This window comes from Miscanthus floridulus, chromosome 17 (genome assembly GCF_019320115.1).
Source record: "Miscanthus floridulus cultivar M001 chromosome 17, ASM1932011v1, whole genome shotgun sequence".
In the NCBI taxonomy this organism is placed as follows: domain Eukaryota; kingdom Viridiplantae; phylum Streptophyta; class Magnoliopsida; order Poales; family Poaceae; genus Miscanthus; species Miscanthus floridulus.
Window position 1 is genome coordinate 36673606 of NC_089596.1, and position 16246 is coordinate 36689851.

The 16246-nt window shown below is 47.2% G+C and overlaps 2 protein-coding genes across 2 annotated transcripts; one reads left to right on the forward strand and one right to left on the reverse strand.

The window, feature by feature from the left end:
- Window positions 1-2940: 2940 nt before the first annotated feature.
- LOC136518653 (uncharacterized) lies at window positions 2941-4083 on the reverse strand. The gene has a single exon (XM_066512327.1). The coding sequence runs from the start codon at window positions 3917-3919 to the stop codon at window positions 3182-3184; it is 738 nt and encodes a 245-aa protein (XP_066368424.1). The 5' UTR covers window positions 3920-4083; the 3' UTR covers window positions 2941-3181.
- Window positions 4084-14569: 10486 nt separating this feature from the next.
- Window positions 14570-14971, forward strand: LOC136515547 (uncharacterized mitochondrial protein AtMg00810-like). Its single transcript, XM_066509106.1, has one exon. The coding sequence runs from the start codon at window positions 14570-14572 to the stop codon at window positions 14969-14971; it is 402 nt and encodes a 133-aa protein (XP_066365203.1).
- The last annotated feature ends 1275 nt before the right edge of the window (window positions 14972-16246 follow it).

The window sequence follows — 16246 nt, forward strand, 5'->3', positions numbered from 1 at the left end:
GCATTGCTAATAACCTTAATATATAATCATGGTACGTTCTTTTTAATCTTTTATCTCATCTTTTTCTATCCTTTTCTATAAGTATTGATACCGCCTATGATAATAGAAAATATTGGGTCGACCCGTACTATGAACCGGATAATCTTTAGATGAAATAAGTTGAACCTAAATTTGGGTTCAAGGCCAGGACCGGATCGACCCATTCCCATTCGTGTAGGCTGCGACCTATAATAGTGATAATAGTGAGATACGAATGAAAGAAATTTTAATATTTTTAATAATATTATATAAGTATAAAAAAAGAGGGCACGCTGCACGCTTTTGGAGAAGCAGGCGCCTAACCAAAAGCTCAAAAGGTGAAAGCTAGCTAAGAGCCAACCGCAGTGTCACGCTCCTCACAAGGTCCAAAGGCACTGCTAGCTACGTGCACGCGATCGCAAATAAAGTAGGAGCCATCAGCCATGGCGGCACGCAACAAGCACTCCGTGTGGACTGCGGCATGCAGCTGGCTACGTCGCCGATTTCGTTCGATCAGCGCGATGGCAGCCAGAACAACAGCAGGAGCAGAAAGGCTCGTGCACCAGGGTCCATACGCGCACACACACAGAGAGACCGGTCCCAAGCACAAATGCGAGCTTACCGTGCATGTCACGTGCCTCTGTCCTTTGGTGTACAATGATAATGCATGGTAGTACGCTTTATACGATTGTCGTGTTAGGCCCTGTTGCGTTCCCGGTAGATAGCAGCTATCCACTAATAATAATATTTTTTTATCTAAACAACAGGTATGGATAGTGAACTAGATAATTATTAGTTGAACCTATGGATAGTAACTATTTCACTGGTGGGACTAAATCAGATAATAACAGCTAATATGTGGGCCCCACAACCCAAGCTTCCCTAATCCCTTCCACGCCCTCCAGTTGGACGTCCGCGCGCACCTCCGCCTGCCGCGCCGCCGCCGTGCCGTACTGCCGTGCCCCTCCCCTCCCGGCCGCCCACCGCCGTGCCGTGCCCCTCCATGCCTTGCATTGAGTCAACGCCGCCTGAATCGACCGGCGGTGGTTGCTTCTCCGAGATCGAGCTCTGCTCTCGCGCGCTAAGTCAAAGCTCGTCGGTGACCCCGTCGGCTCCGGGGCTGACCGGAACAGAACGGGTGGGCAGTGGGCACATGTATCCGTATCAATTATCTATGTATGCAAACACCATTTCAGCTAATAGATAGATAATAAATTGTTATCCAGCTATTATTAGCCAGTGCCATGTTTGTTTGGCTGATAAGCCATGGCTGAAAATACTATTGACTGATTTATCGTAAGAGAAAAAATATTATTCGTTGACTGAAAAAGTACGGCTTATAAGCCAAACGAACAGGGTATAGATTATTACTACCTGATAATGAATCCAAACATGACCTTATTTGTTCACCTGCACACATATATATCTTTCTCCACATGGTACCACACACTGCACACTGCAGGTTCGACAACGTGCCTGCCTAGTAGGTGTTATTTGGCTTGCTGCCTTTGGGTTTGTACATGTAAACCAACGTAGTAAAGCCAAGATAGGTGGATTTTTCAAAAACAGCCAAAGCTACCGCAGAAGACTGTCTCCAACCACCGCGATCCAAAATACAAGACATATTTATCCTTTGGATAGCGCTACAGGCAAAAGGTTCAATACATATTTTTGGTCTTCTTCAACAACAAGGCCCAAAAGACAACAATTTCTGCAAATGCGTCTCCAGAAGAGATGATACTCAGATTTGGGTTATGCCTTTCCTGACACCTAAAATGAGTCTTCCATATAGGTACTCTGTTGGAGGCTATAGGTATTGTGTTGGAGACAGCCTAATAACGAGAGATAACAAGATAGTGGGAAACGCGCTTTTTTCTCGTCACGCTTTTGTTAGTTGAGTTCTCAACTTTTGTCCACCAAAGCTCAAAAGAATTTCAAAGGTTTGGAATAGACAAAATTAATGTTATAAATATATGGCATCGTAAACTATTGGTGTTTGAATATTTTAAATTCTAAACCTAGAATTTAAATTTTGCTCGAACATCTCTTAGAGTTTCAATATTTGAAGCTTTTTTTTAGATAATGAATATTTCAAGCTTTTAGTATCTCATAATGCATAATTTTCACTATTAACCAAGCACGGCTGCATATTAATAAAGAAATGAATGTTATATTCGAGACCATGTCGATGTTGTAAACGGCTAAACCATACACATTCAGATTGTTGTTTTAGATAAACATACACATGCGGGACCAGCTAGCGGCAGCAGTCGTGAGGAACTGAGTTGGTTTTTTAGGTAAAACTTACTTATCCGAGTTCAAGTCTTCAAGTCCTTATCTTGACGTGGATGTTCATATTATTTTTTCTGAATTTATTTTAAAATTTAACGGTGTTATTTTTCAATAGTGATTAATATAAAAAATCAGCAGTCAGTAGAACAGAAGCTATATGCGCAGGCAACCAGGCACGCATGCATGTGAGGATCTGGAACTAGAAGAGACAAAGGTTATGCTCGAATAATTGATTCTTGTGTCGCAGATTGTCGAAAGCAAAGGGCAGCGTTTGCTTAGCACCGGGAGCGGACAGTGCATGGGATTCTTGTCCTCAGATCGTCCTGCTTTCTTGTGAACCGTATCCTTGTCCGGAGATTAAGATAAGAATCACATGGCTGGCAGAGACCCAAACTCCGCGTCGGTGCTTTGCTTCGCTTGTGCCAGATCCAGGTGACGGAACAAACGAACATTCGAATGTTGCAGCTCCCAATCTGCTGCACGTTACCGAGTTACCTTAACGCGATCCAAGAACATGGATGTTTTGCTTTGAAAAAACTGAAAACTGTTGCAGATTTAAACAAGTTGATGAACAATATTGCGCATGATCGTCTACCGGCTTCGCCATTGCCACTCGAATTCTACAATAAATTAGCCCCGAATGGATGATCACCATCAAACTAATAATAAACCCACAATCGAAGTACGACGCAGATGGATTCGCGCGGCCGGGGCGCGTCGCCGTCGCAATCGATTCGACCATGCATGCATGCCACCACGGACAAGACGAACGAGACGCGAAACGACGACACGCGCGCACGTCATGGATCCCAAGCAAAGCAGTGCCGGCTGATCTGTGTGCATGCCTGAACAAGCCTACCCAGCTAGCTAGCTAACCGCGGCGGCGCTGGTAGGCGTCCGGCGTGGCGGCGGTCGGCTGCAGCCTGAGCTGCTCGTAGAACTTCCGTATGAAGTCGTCGGCCTCGGCGTCCACACGCTCGTTGCAGCACCCGTCCTCGGGCACGGCCGGGAACGGCGAGTCGGTGACGCGCAGCGGGCGGACCCCGGCGGGGCTGCGGCCCAGGATCCACGCCACCATGGGCGACGGCGTCGCGGTGGCCACCATGGGCGACGGCGCGACCGCGGGGGTGCCACCCCCGGCGTCCACCTCGGCGCTGAGCATCTCGAACGCGCGCGCCACGGCCGCCGCGTCGAGGCCGCCGTACTGCTCGCCGCGCGCCCGGCCGCCACCGCCGCGGCCCTTGAAGGGGAAGAAGAGCCCCTGAGGGTACGACGGCGTGGTGGTGCAGCTGAACTCCACCTCCCGGGGGTGGCCGTAGAACGAGGCAAGCGTGGAGGACGACGACGACGCGCGGGACGACGCGCCGCCGTAGTTGGTGAGGTGGTGGCCGTGGCGGCGGTGGTGGCTCGACGGGTTGTGCGCGAGGTGGCCGCGCAGCGTCCGCCCGACGAGCTTGCCGCGGCCCAGGAGGAGGTGGACGTCCATCATGATGCGCTTCGGGGACAGGCCGCGCCGCAGCATGTGGCACACGGCCAGCACCACGTGCCACAGACGCCGCGCCAGACCTGGCTCCATGGGCCGCCGCGCCGGGGTCGTCGCCAGATCCATGGCTAACTGCAGAACTCTAGCAAAGCACTAGCTTGCAAAGGCCGGATCAACGATGTGCCTGCACAATTGGCCTGCAGAGATCAATGCAATCTGGCAGGAAGAAGGAGATCACTGGGAGCTGCCAGATGTTGTTCCTTGGAGAGACAGATGGAGGGGTTCATTAGCTAAATGATCTTGGCCAGGGGGTTGGGGAGGAGAGGGAGAGGTATTTAAGGGAGGGAAAGGTGGCAAGGGTCCCACAAAAGACACAACTTAATTTGAAAGGAAGGGTTAGTGTGCAATTACTTAGTAGTTATTTCCTGCTTTGATTTTATTTGTGGAGTTTCTTATATTAACCACTACTGTTACTATTAACACTGCCTCCATTAGTTCCCATTCAAGTTCTCAACGATGGAATGGTAGTTTGTAATGTAATACAAAGATTACACAGAAGTTAACTTTGGTGTTGAGTGTTCAGTTGTCTTTTGTGTTGAATTGCTAGGAGTAGTGACACCGATTGCTGCAGAGTATGAACAGCTAAAGATTGCTCCTTTAATTTGGTGGTGTGTGAAGTTGACACAAGAAATTTACATAGGTCGGTTGGTGGAACGGTTATTTTCCAAAGCCTTATAAGTCAAGTCCAAAAGGATCACTTTGAAAAAAAAACGTATAAATCACCACATCAAAGTTGGTGGAAGTTCATAGGAAATGGCGGCGGCAATTTACAGGGAGCAAGACTGACTAGGTCGAAAAAGAAAAGACCAAATTAGTTTTTACTTATATTTTTTTTCAAGAATATTCATGGTCGTCGTTGGTTGTTTGGTGTTCGGTGTTGCTTTGCAAAGAGCCGAAGCCTCTTTAAATATAACAAGTCTATATAATTCACAAAAAAAAAGTCTTTGGCGGTCTAGTAAAATCACCATTTTGTTGACATAACCAGATATCGGCAAATTTTACCACCTACTAGGTCACCATATTACTGGAAATAATATTACACTATAGTGAAAATGTACATACAATTAAATCAAGCAGACAGATACTTAATTAATCATAATCAAAGCCTAAAAGCCTATGCCAAGGTGATCCACTTTCGCCCTACATATGTTTTTATTACTGGTAAAAATAAATTAAACAAGCTAAGGTTGTGCTGGATGCTCCACAATGGTGGGCACCGCTGTCAGGGGGGGCATGAAGTTATTAATGTAGATGGCGCATTTGACGAGCTTAATTTCTGCTGAAGCAGGAATCGGTGTTTATCATGCCATTCCTGATGAAACTAGACAGGTTGAACTGTCATCCTTGAGATATGTGTGAGGTGGCCTGCATGCAGAGGAAGTGGAGACGACGATGTCTTCTTCTAACTGCCTGCAGGGGCGGAGAGGTGCAAACATTGTTTGTCCACACGAAGAGAGCGCGGAATTGTGCTACACACGAGCTTGCATAACTGGAAAGAAGTCAACATTCAGGAGTATGGAGGTTCAATGCCGTTTATATGTGTCGAAAAAATGGTTGATCAGGACTGTCATACTATTTGTGTGTAATCAATAAAAACTCTCTTTTCCTCGAAAAATAATCAGAATCAAGATCTTCTGGCCTAGTCCCTTCCCTTGTAACTGTTCGTAAATGCATATTCCATCCATCCATTTTTATCTGTTATTCACTTCTCGAGAAGTTAAATGTACTCAACTTTAACTAAATTTATATAAAAATATTAATATTTATGATACATAATTAGTATTGTTTGGATAGATCTTTGAGTCTATTTTTATAATAAATTTATTTAGAGATAAAATATTGCTAATATTTTCTACAAATCTAGTCAAATTTTTAAAAAAAAGTGACCGACTCGCATCCCATGGCGACACTTAAATAGGTACAGAGGGAGTATATGGGTGGAACGTTGTATATGTAAGTTCAATGTCTATACTATATTTTAAAAAGATTAAAAAAACATTCATGTGCTATAGCTACTTGCATGATTTTTTGAGTAAGACAAATCACACATGCATTTTTGTTCCTCCATCTCCTTAACAAGGCCAGGAAAATTAGGAAAGTTTCTAGGGATAGGAAAGTGAAGAAATGATTGTACTTTAACATACGCAATTTCATAAACAAACTGTCGCTTATACATAATATAATAAAAACCAATCTAAGATCGGCAAGCACTCCATCATACCTTCTCCAATACTGAAATACAGTACATAACTGGTCAAAAGACGATATACAAGACGCCTATTTCGTGCTCTGATGCTCACTAAAAGCTAAGCTGATATATTCCTTAGTGAGCAAGTGAGGAATTTCTTTAATGTAGTTTCTTTTCCTGCTTGGTTGTTGCACTTGTGTTCTTGTTGGCTTTCGCTAAAGGTGGTCATCGATTCAGCTCGGAGCTCAAGACTCAAGGAACATGGCTTTTCCACAGCAATGCTGATCGAGGTCACTTTTGGTTCAGGGAATAATATGGCTGTGTACATGGTCTTGCTAGCTAACAGGATCCAAAGTCCAAACAAACTTAAAGTAGACGCCTTACCCCCCACACTTCTTTTTCTTTTCTTTTTTCAGAAAAAAAACATCGTAGTTACTGAAAATCGGAAGTTTCTCTAAAGTAATTGCACGGTATTTTAGTGAAAATATCCTAACAGACTTCTAATATTTTCTGTGTTTCCCCGCTGTCCTATGACCCAATCGTGCTTAATTCCTATAGTCATGTCATTCTGAACTCATTTAGCTGGAGCAGGTCAGATTCTTGAGGGTATAGTCTTCAATGTCGTAAGATGACGACAGTAATTTTAGTAGCAAATCACCCCAGTGCAAAACCGTTTGGAACAGAGGAATTCCATTATAAACATTTCAAATCCCACGAGTATCTTGAAAAATTCCTACAAGCTCAATACATGTTTCATATTTTAGTTCGTATAGTAAATTGTTTCCCTCACTTTTTACTAGCCGAATTTCATAGATATAATATATATATATATATAAGAATCTATATAGGAAAAAGTAATGAAATATTAGTTTCCAATTAGTGCTTAAGAAGGTGCCTTAGTGCAAGGTCCAGTCTAGAATAACGTCAGGATATGCCATTAGGAGAATATAATATGTACAAGGGGAAAAGGCCTTAGTAGTCTAACCAAATACAAAATGTTTAGTCGAGGTTAAGGTCATCTTGTAGTTTATGGGATATGATTGTGATCATGATAGTCATCATGACGTTATTGTAGCCCAATATTCAACTAAATATAGCTACTTTGATTACAATTCCAATAGTACATAGGTTGCACTAAGAACTGAAAAATGTTCCTGAACAAGATGGTTATAATCTGAAGTAGAAAACAATTATGCAGTGCAGGAAAATACCTGTTTAATACTAGCAAACATTATTAATTGACTCAGAGACTGTTTACATTGCATCTGCTATATACATAATATACTATACACAACTTGCTGTACCAGGAATCAAGAACACAACAAAATCTAAATAATGTTACATCAGATTTCATCTAGATTTATATTAATTTATATGATCCATATTACGGATTGGAAAGACATAAGATTATATTATTGGGAGTTGGAGACTAAATGGCCAGATCAGATGTGGGGCATGTAGTAGGGTCTGGAGCGCAAGTGGGCTGGTGCTCCCCTAACATGGTGTCCCCTCTGATGGTGGTAGAAGTTAGATAAAAGACAACACACGAACAAAAGGAAAACCACAAACTCCACATTTATGAACTTTTTCCAAACCAGGCCCCTTTGCTTTGCTACCCTTGTGGCCAGCCCCTGTTTCGAGTAGGTAGATTGCACAATGTTTGGTATTATTTCATTTACTAATTACTAGTATATAGTTAGTGTGAGATGAAGAGGTGTTCAACTACGGCCTGTGTGGTCTAGTCAAAATCCTCCACCAAGCATTGGCTTACCAGTTGGGTTGGATGTTTCAATTGTTCCTAAGTGTTTGTAAAAATAGCGAGTTCCGCCCTATAGTAAACGTGTTTGGTATCTTGACATCGATATGTACATTGGGGCTTATTTTGCATTGGGTAATTTATAATGAAGTTAAATGCATGCACTCCCTCAAACTTGTAATAGTGTGTCATTTAGGTCCACAAACTTTGAAAATACATTTCTGAGTTCGTAAACTTGTAAAGTGGTGCATTGCAGTTCCATACTAGCCACATGGGCGTTTCTTGCTGATGTGACATGGCAACATGCTATGCTTTTTTCATCTTTAACCCCTATCTTTCCCTCTTCTCGCACGAATGAGTTCTTGTCTCCCTTTTCTCTCACGCCAACTCCAGCCCATCCAACGGCATGGTTGTCCACGGGCTGTAGTCGTCGTGAAAGAAGAGAGAAGCAAGGAGAAGAAATGATCTGTTCGTGAGATAATAGGAAAGGAGAAGAAATGATCTGTTCGTGAGATAATAGGAAAGGAGAAGAAATGATCTATTCGTGAGAGAATAGGGAAGAGGAGAGTTTAAATGTAGAAAAAATATGCCACGTTGGTATGCCACATTAGCGAAAAAATGCCCACATGACTGTTATGAACCTGTGGTGCACCATTTAACAAGTTTAGGCACCTAAAAATACATTTTTAAAGTTCATGGACCATCACAATTATGAAGAGGGTTTCAAGGTGAACACTTGATTTAGCTAATAGCTAACCAGAGGTGTCGTGTAGTGTTGTGTTGAGTGCCTTGTGCAACATGTCTCTTGTCTTATGAATGTGCAGGTGTTGGGTCTTCAGTGGTGGTCAACATGCAATGGAGAAGGTCAAGTGAGGAGTCCATGCGCAAAGGACCGAGAGCGGTAAAGGGAAGACATGAAGTCTTGAATCTAATGATGGACCAAGAGGCCGACGACGAACCATGGCTTGCTCGCATTGGGCACATGGAAGAGCTAGCAAACATGGGTGACAAAGACTTGGTCAACGGGAGTGAGGATGGGATTGGACCTAGTCAAGGCAAGACATCGTGAGCACTTGGTGGAACGCTAGGCCGAGGACATGGAGGTTGGACACACATCAACATTGGTGAGTCACGCCTAGCGAGCCATGCATGATGGTTTGCTGGTTTGCTCCTCATAACTAGGGATGGACAATTTGTTGGTTTGGGCCTTGAAACCATTGGAGGTGGGTTTTCTCAATTTGAGCCTCAAAACTGAAAGTGGTAGATCAACGAACATGTGTTGGCATCTCGAAGCTTGCGTCCAGGTGAAGAAAAGTCTAGAAGGTACCGAGTTTGTTTGATTAATGAAGGAAAACTTGGACGGTTTTACCCATGAGGTATTTGGTTTAAGTGCTTCATGTAAAGGCAACTTAGGAAATAACAAAAGGCGTATATGTAGGAGATTACTGGTTTGGAAGCCAAGCCTTAAGGGATTAGGCTCTCACTTGTGTGGTTGAGAGCTTTTCTTAGATCTTGGGAGAGGAAGAGATGAGATGCTCTTTTGATTTGAGCTTTTTGCCATCTAAGCTTTGAGATGTGCTAAGAGTTCCTTGTAATTTCATATCATGAAGTAATCTAAAGATCAATTTTGTGATCCACTCGTTCCCCTCTCCAAATATTAAATTTCTCTATTTTTGTGATTCTAGGAGCTATTTATTGGGGATTTTTTTGTTCTTTGATTTGCGCTGCTGTTTCATTGAATTATCTTGAGTGGTTTTGGTGCTAGGACAAGTAAGAAGTGATCTTCATCATAAATTGATTGAATCTCCTCATGAGCACCTTTTAATCGCAGTTTGTTCCTAAATCTTTTCATGTTCTAGGGAGTTTTAAAAAATTTGGTGCTTAAATTCTAGATCTTTTTGAGTTTTCGTTTGGGATGATGAGTTGCACATGTTGTGTGAAGGATACGATTAAAATTTAAAATCTCATCTCAGTCGGACTCTATTTGATCAAGTTTGGATTGATTGTCAAATAGGCGCTTGAGTAGCATGAGCCAACACCTTTGTCCGGCATTTGTCTTTTTCCACCAGTGTGGACTGTCTATCTATTTTTCCATTGACCGGACAGTCTGGCCGTTTACATTTCCCATGGCAGACAGTCCGGTGCCTCTGTTTTGAGCTAGACTCCAGCATAGTTTCGAGTAGCATATGTTCGGTGGATGCTTTTCTTGACCATGCGGACTGTCCGGTGCTTCAATTTCCTTCGACTTCAGCACAGGGGGCATTAGAGCTTAATTGTCTAATGCATGTTCTTTTCATGGGTGCGAACTGCCCGGTGCTTTGTTTTTCGCTCGGTTTCAGTGTGGTGTTTTTTGCTCGGCTTCGGTGCTTCACAGTCCAGTTGCTACCTTTTCTCGTGTATCTAAGCTCTAGTCTTGTGTGTTGCTTCCGTTATGTTCTATAAGCCGTTTCTAATCGTCGTTCCTTGGGCTAATATGTCACATGTTGGCATATCTGATGTTGGTGATTAGAAGAAAGTTGCTTTGGGATAAATAGAACTGCTGATCTGCCAAGTTCTTTCTCGGTAAGATGAATTTTGATAGGCTCCCATTCAATGTTAGATAAACTACTGCTATCTTATGTGAACACAGCAAGGGAAGGTGACGTCGAAAAAGCCCCCTGCTGTGATACTGTAGCCGCTGCAGGTGCAGGCGTCGCACGGCTCACATGCAGCACTGTAGCCACATGCAGAGGCCGGCGCAGAGTCAGCCATGTATGTCATCTAGTTACTGTTACAGCATGTGCGCTGTACTATGACTAGATGGATAAAGTTATATAAATAGACTACCACGGCAACTCGGTAAAGAGAGTTAAGATTTATCATCTCTCATACAGAGCTTCAGCCAACGCTGGTGTCTTGTACTAAGTGTGTATGCTCTGTTCTTCCTCTTCTTTAACCTCTAGCCATAGTATGTGGGGATGGACAACGCTTGTTCGTGGTCGGCTTAATTAGTGGGTGCTCGGCAATACTAGCGGGTACTCGGCAAGACTGGTGAGTGGTTCACTCACCTGAGCCAGTGATCCTGTGGGCTAACAAGTGGTATTGGAGCCATACAAGCGCCGTCGCTAGACTAATCGCTGACGTTGACGGGTGGTTCGGAGATGGGCGATAGCAGTGGCACTGCTGTGGCTGCCCAGCCACGACTGGAGGTCGTTGTTCGCACGGTGCAGGAGGTCAGCGGCACCAGTTGACCGACGCTGACTCGCACCAACTATGGAGAGTGGTCGGTGACCATGAAGGTCAAGCTCAGAGCTCGACGGCACTAGAATGCTGTTGACAAGGGCACCGACAATGAGGAAGATGACATGTCAGCGTTGAAGGCTATCCTCGCTGCTGTACCGGTGGAGTACAGGGAGCCGTTGGGGGCGAAGAGCTCGACTAAGGAGGCATGGGAGGCTATTGCGGCGATGCGCGTCGGTTCCGACCGCGCAAAGAAGGCGACGGCCCAGCTTCTAAAGCAGAAGTACGCCAACCTCAAGTTCAAGGATGGTGAAACAGTGGAGGACTTCTTCCTCCGCCTGCAGACGCTCATCAGTAAGCTGAAGAGCCATGGCGTCACCATCAACGAAGAGGAGGCGGTCTCCAAGTACCTCCACTCCTTGCCGGCAAAGTACATCCAGATCGCTCTATCCATAGAGACGATGCTAGACTTGTCCACCCTCACCATTGAGGATGTGGCAGGCCATCTGCACACGGTGGATGAGCGCCTAGAGCAGGTGACAGCAACGAAGGACAGCGGCAAACTGCTGCTGACGAAAGAGGAGTGAGCTACTCGGAGGAACTCCAGGAAGGCAGCCTCCTCCAGCCACGGTGGCGATGGCAAGCGCTGCGGCAAGGTTTCTTCGGAGAAGAAGTAGGTCGACCCCAATGCCTGCCAGTGTTGCGGGAAGATGGGCCATTAGGCACGGAAGTGCCCAAACCGTAAGCAGGAAAAGAAGGCTTAGGCTCACCTGGCGTAAGCCGATGATGAGGATGAGCCCACTATCCTGATGGCGACGATCTGTGCTCTGCACGATGTCGAGGCCGAGGAGAGGGAAGAGGCAACGATGGTGGAAGGACCTAGGAAGGCCTTGAAGACTATCAACCTCGATGAACCACGTGCCCAAGTCTACCTTGGACGTGTGGGCACCGACCAGGAGCAGCGGTGGTATCTGGACTCTGGTGCCAGCAACCACATGACGGGCTCCAAGGAATCCTTCTCCGAGCTCGACGACGATGTTACTGGTACGGTGAAGTTTGGTGATGGCTCACGGGTAGCAATCCAAGGGCATGGCACCATCATCTTCAGGTGCCAGAATAGGGAGCACCGCGTGCTAACGGATATATATTACATCCCGCAGCTGCGTTCCAGCATCATCAGCATTGATCAGCTGGATGAGCGTGGTAGCGAGGTACTGATCAAGGATGGAGTCCTTAGGATCATGGACCAGGAGCAGTGACTTCTCGCCAAGGTGAAGAGGTCCCTAAACCGGTTGTACCTGCTCGACCTGAAGGTAGAGCAGCTGGTGTGCCTGGTGGCAAGGCACTCCGAGGAACCAGGGATGTGGCATGCCCGGTTCGGACATCTCAGCTTCGACGCGCTTGGTCGGCTAGAGAAGATAGTTCGAGGGCTACCCCACATCAAGCACGAAGGTGAGCTGTGTGACAGCTGCCTGACCGGGAAGTAGAGGAGGCTACCATTCCCAAAGGCAGCCAAGTATCGCACGAAGGACGCTCTCGAGCTCATCCACGGCGACCTCTGTGGGCCGATCATACCAGCTACAAATGGTGGTCGGTGGTACTTCCTCTTGCTCATGGATGATTGCAATCGCTACATGTGGCTGCAACTCCTGACGAGCAAGGACAAAGCGGCGGCGGCGATCAAGAAGTTTAAGATACGCGCGGAGGCTGAGAGCAGCAAGAAGCTTCGAGTGCTGAGGACTGATCGCGGTGGCGAATTCACTTTGGTGGAGTTCGTTGTGTACTGCATGGATCAGGGTGTGGAGCGACACCACATTGCGCCGTACTCGCCACAATAGAATGGCATGGTGGAGCGACGGAACTAGACGGTGGTCGGCATGGCCTGATCCATGATGAAGGCAAAAGGCATGCCGGCAAGGTTCTGGGGGGAGGCGGTGACCATGGCGGTGTTCATCCTCAACTGCGCTCTGACCAAGGCCCTGATGGGCAAGACGCCGTTCGAAGCTTGGTATGGGCGCAAGCCGAGCATGTCCTTCCTTTAGACATTTGGCTGCATCGGCCACGCCAGGAAGATGAAGCTGAACCTCACCAAGCTGGAGGATAGGAGCACACACATGGTGTTCCTAGGCTACGCGGAGGGTACCAAGGCATACCAGCTCTATGACCCACGCGGAGACAAGGTGCTTGTCTCACGCGACATCGCGTTCAACGAGGAGGCGGCTTGGGACTGGAGCATTTCGAGCACGGGGAAAGCTGGCGGCTTCACCAGCACCTTCGTCGTCGAACACTTGGTCATCCACGGTGATGGAGACGCTAGTGAAGAGGTGTCGACACTCTAGGAGGAGCACCGAGCACTCCAGCGGTAGAGCCGAGCACTCCTGGGGTAGTGCCGAGCACTTCGGGAGGGATGCCGAGCACTCTGGGAGGAGTGCCGAGCACTCCTGGAGGGATGCTGAGCACGCCAGGAGTGGTGCTGGGAGGTTCTGTAGTGGTGGCGACCACTCTAGGACTGGTGCCGAGCACTCCCATGGTAGAGCCAAGATGTCTTATAGTGGTGCCAACCACTCCAAGACTGAGGCTAAGCACTCCTACAGTGGGGCCGAACACTGCAGGAGTTATGACGAGCTGTCTAGAAGTAGTGCCGAGCACTGCAACCAGGGTGCTAAGCACTCTAGGTGCTGTGCCGAGCACTACGGCGGAACAGGGAACTCCATCGACGCCGATCGAGTTCGCCTCACCTCTAGGTGACATCACTGAGTTTGTGGATGCCTTCCATGAAGGTGAAGAGGTGCGGTTCCGTAGGCTGGACGACATCATCGATGGCATAGGACCCTTAGGACTGGCTGGTCGGTTGCTCAATGACGTAGAGCTGCTGCTCGTCAGTGTAGAGGAACCACCCACGTTCGCACTAGCCGAGCGGAACAGAAACTGGCGACGGGCGATGCTAGAGGAGATGAAGGCGATCGAGGAAAACGAGACATGGTAGCTCATCGATCCACCTCTAGGATACCATCTGATCAGCCTGAAGTGGGTGTACAAGGTCAAGCGGGACGAGCTCGGTGACATTGTCAAGCACAAGGCGCGCCTCATCGCCCGAGGCTTTGTTCAGCGCGAGGGCATAGACTTCGAGGATGTCTTTGCGCTAGTAGTGCGCATGGAGTCGGTCCATTTGCGACTAGCCTTGGCAGCAGCAAAGGACTGGCGCATCCATCACCTGGATGTTAAATCGACCTTTCTCAATGGCGAGCTGGCGGAGACGGTCTTCGTCAGGCAACCTCTAGGTTTCACCATCAAGGGAGAGGAGCACAGGGTGCTCCGACTGCGCAAAATGCTCTACGGGCTGTGGCAGGCCCCACGAGCATGGAACACCAAGCTTGACACCACGCTGGGCGAGCTTGGGTTTCAATGGTGCGCAACTGAGCACGCACTCTACTCGCGATGATGGGGGAAGGAGGAGCTCGTCATCGGCGTTTATGTGGATGACTTAATCATCACCGGCGTGTGCATGGAGGACATCAACGGCTTCAAGCGCGAGATGGCGGCTTGTTTTTGAATGAGTGATCTCAGCATACTCTCCTACTACCTTGGCATCGAGATGAGACAGGGGAAGGAGGAACTCACGCTCGGTCAGAGTGCGTATTCCTCCAAGCTATTGGAGTGGAGCAGCATGGCTGAGTGCAAGCCATGCATGACTCCAATGGAGGAGTGGTTGAAGCTGATGAAGGCTAGTACCACGGTGATGGTGGATGCAACACTCTACCGGAGCATCGTCGGTGGTCTACGCTACCTAGTCCACACGAGACCGGACATTGCGTTCGCCATGGACTACGTCAGTCACTTCATGGAGGATCCCAAAGAGCATCACTGGGCTGCAGTGAAGCGGCTACTGTGCTACGTCAACGGGACGGTGGATCAATGGATCATCTTCCCAAAGACCGGCGGGAGTAGGCTGTAGCTCACTGTGTCCAGTGATGCAGACATGGCGGCGGACATTGACGAACGACAGAGCACCTCTAGCGTGCTCGTCTTCCTCGGGTGAATGCTCCAGTTTGGTTTTGGTGAATTGATGAAATCCTAAGTGCTAACCTAGTTTATTAAGTGATCATGAGATAGGTAGCACACTCCAAGTTGCGAAGCAAACAAAGATCATAGCATGATGAAGATGATGCCATGGTGATGATCAAGTGCTTGGACTTGGAAAGAAGAAAGAGAAAAACAAAAATCTCAAGGCAAAGGTATAAACCATAGGAGCTATTTTGTTTTAGTGATCAAGACACTTAGAGAGTGTGATCATATTTAGGTTTGATAGTCGTACTATTAAGAGGGGTGAAACTCGTATCAGAATGGGGTTATCAAAGTGCCACTAGATGCTCTAAACTCATTGCATATGCATTTAGGATCTAGTGGAGAACTAACACCCTTGAAAATGTTTCTGAAAAATATGCTAACACATGTGCACAAGGTGATACACTTAGTGGTTGGCACATTTGAGCAAGGGTGAAGAAGTTAGAGGTGAAATGGAGTTGGTCGCAAAGATGCTGGCGTCGGTCAAAGGACCGGACGTTGGGTCGCTCAGCGACCGGACGCTAAAGGGCTGCGTCCGATCATGTTGTCGGTTAGCACAGTAAGAGGTCACAGTGTGACCGGACGCTGGCAGAGTCCGGTCAAGCATGACCGGATGCATCCGGTCGGCAAAAATCAGTTTTGGAACCTTACTTTAAATGACCGGACGCTGGGTGTTCAGTGTCCGGTCAACTCAGGCGTAGTGTTCGGTCAAGACAGATGACCATTGAAGTCGGGACACATGGCTAACTACGAGCGACTGGACGCTAGGGGCTCAGCGTCTGGTCAACTGACCGGAGCGTCCGGTCAGCCCGCGTTATGCCCAGTGAAGGGGTATAACAGCTCTATTTCGTGGGGGCTTCTATTTAAGCCCCATGGCCGGCTGTAGCTCACACCTTTGGCCATTTTTATTGACATAGCAACCTTGTGAGCTTAGCCAAAGCCCTCGCACTCATCTCCATCATTGATTCATCATCTTTGTGAGATTGGGAGAGAATCCAAGTGCATTGCTTGAGTGTTTGCATCTAGAGGCACTTGGTGTTCGTGTTTCGCTGTGGATTTCACTTGTTCCTCTTGATGGTTGCCGCCACCTAGACAGCTTGGAGCAGCGAGGATCGTTGAGCGGAGGGTGGTGATTGTCTCCGGCTCCGATCGTGGTGGTTGTGAG

Excerpts from the sequence above, each read along its gene's own strand:
- LOC136518653 (XM_066512327.1), bottom strand. The coding sequence starts at position 3,919 with ATGGATCTGGCGACGACCCCGGCGCGGCGGCCCATGGAGCCAGGTCTG.
- LOC136515547 (XM_066509106.1), top strand. The coding sequence starts at position 14,570 with ATGAGTGATCTCAGCATACTCTCCTACTACCTTGGCATCGAGATGAGA.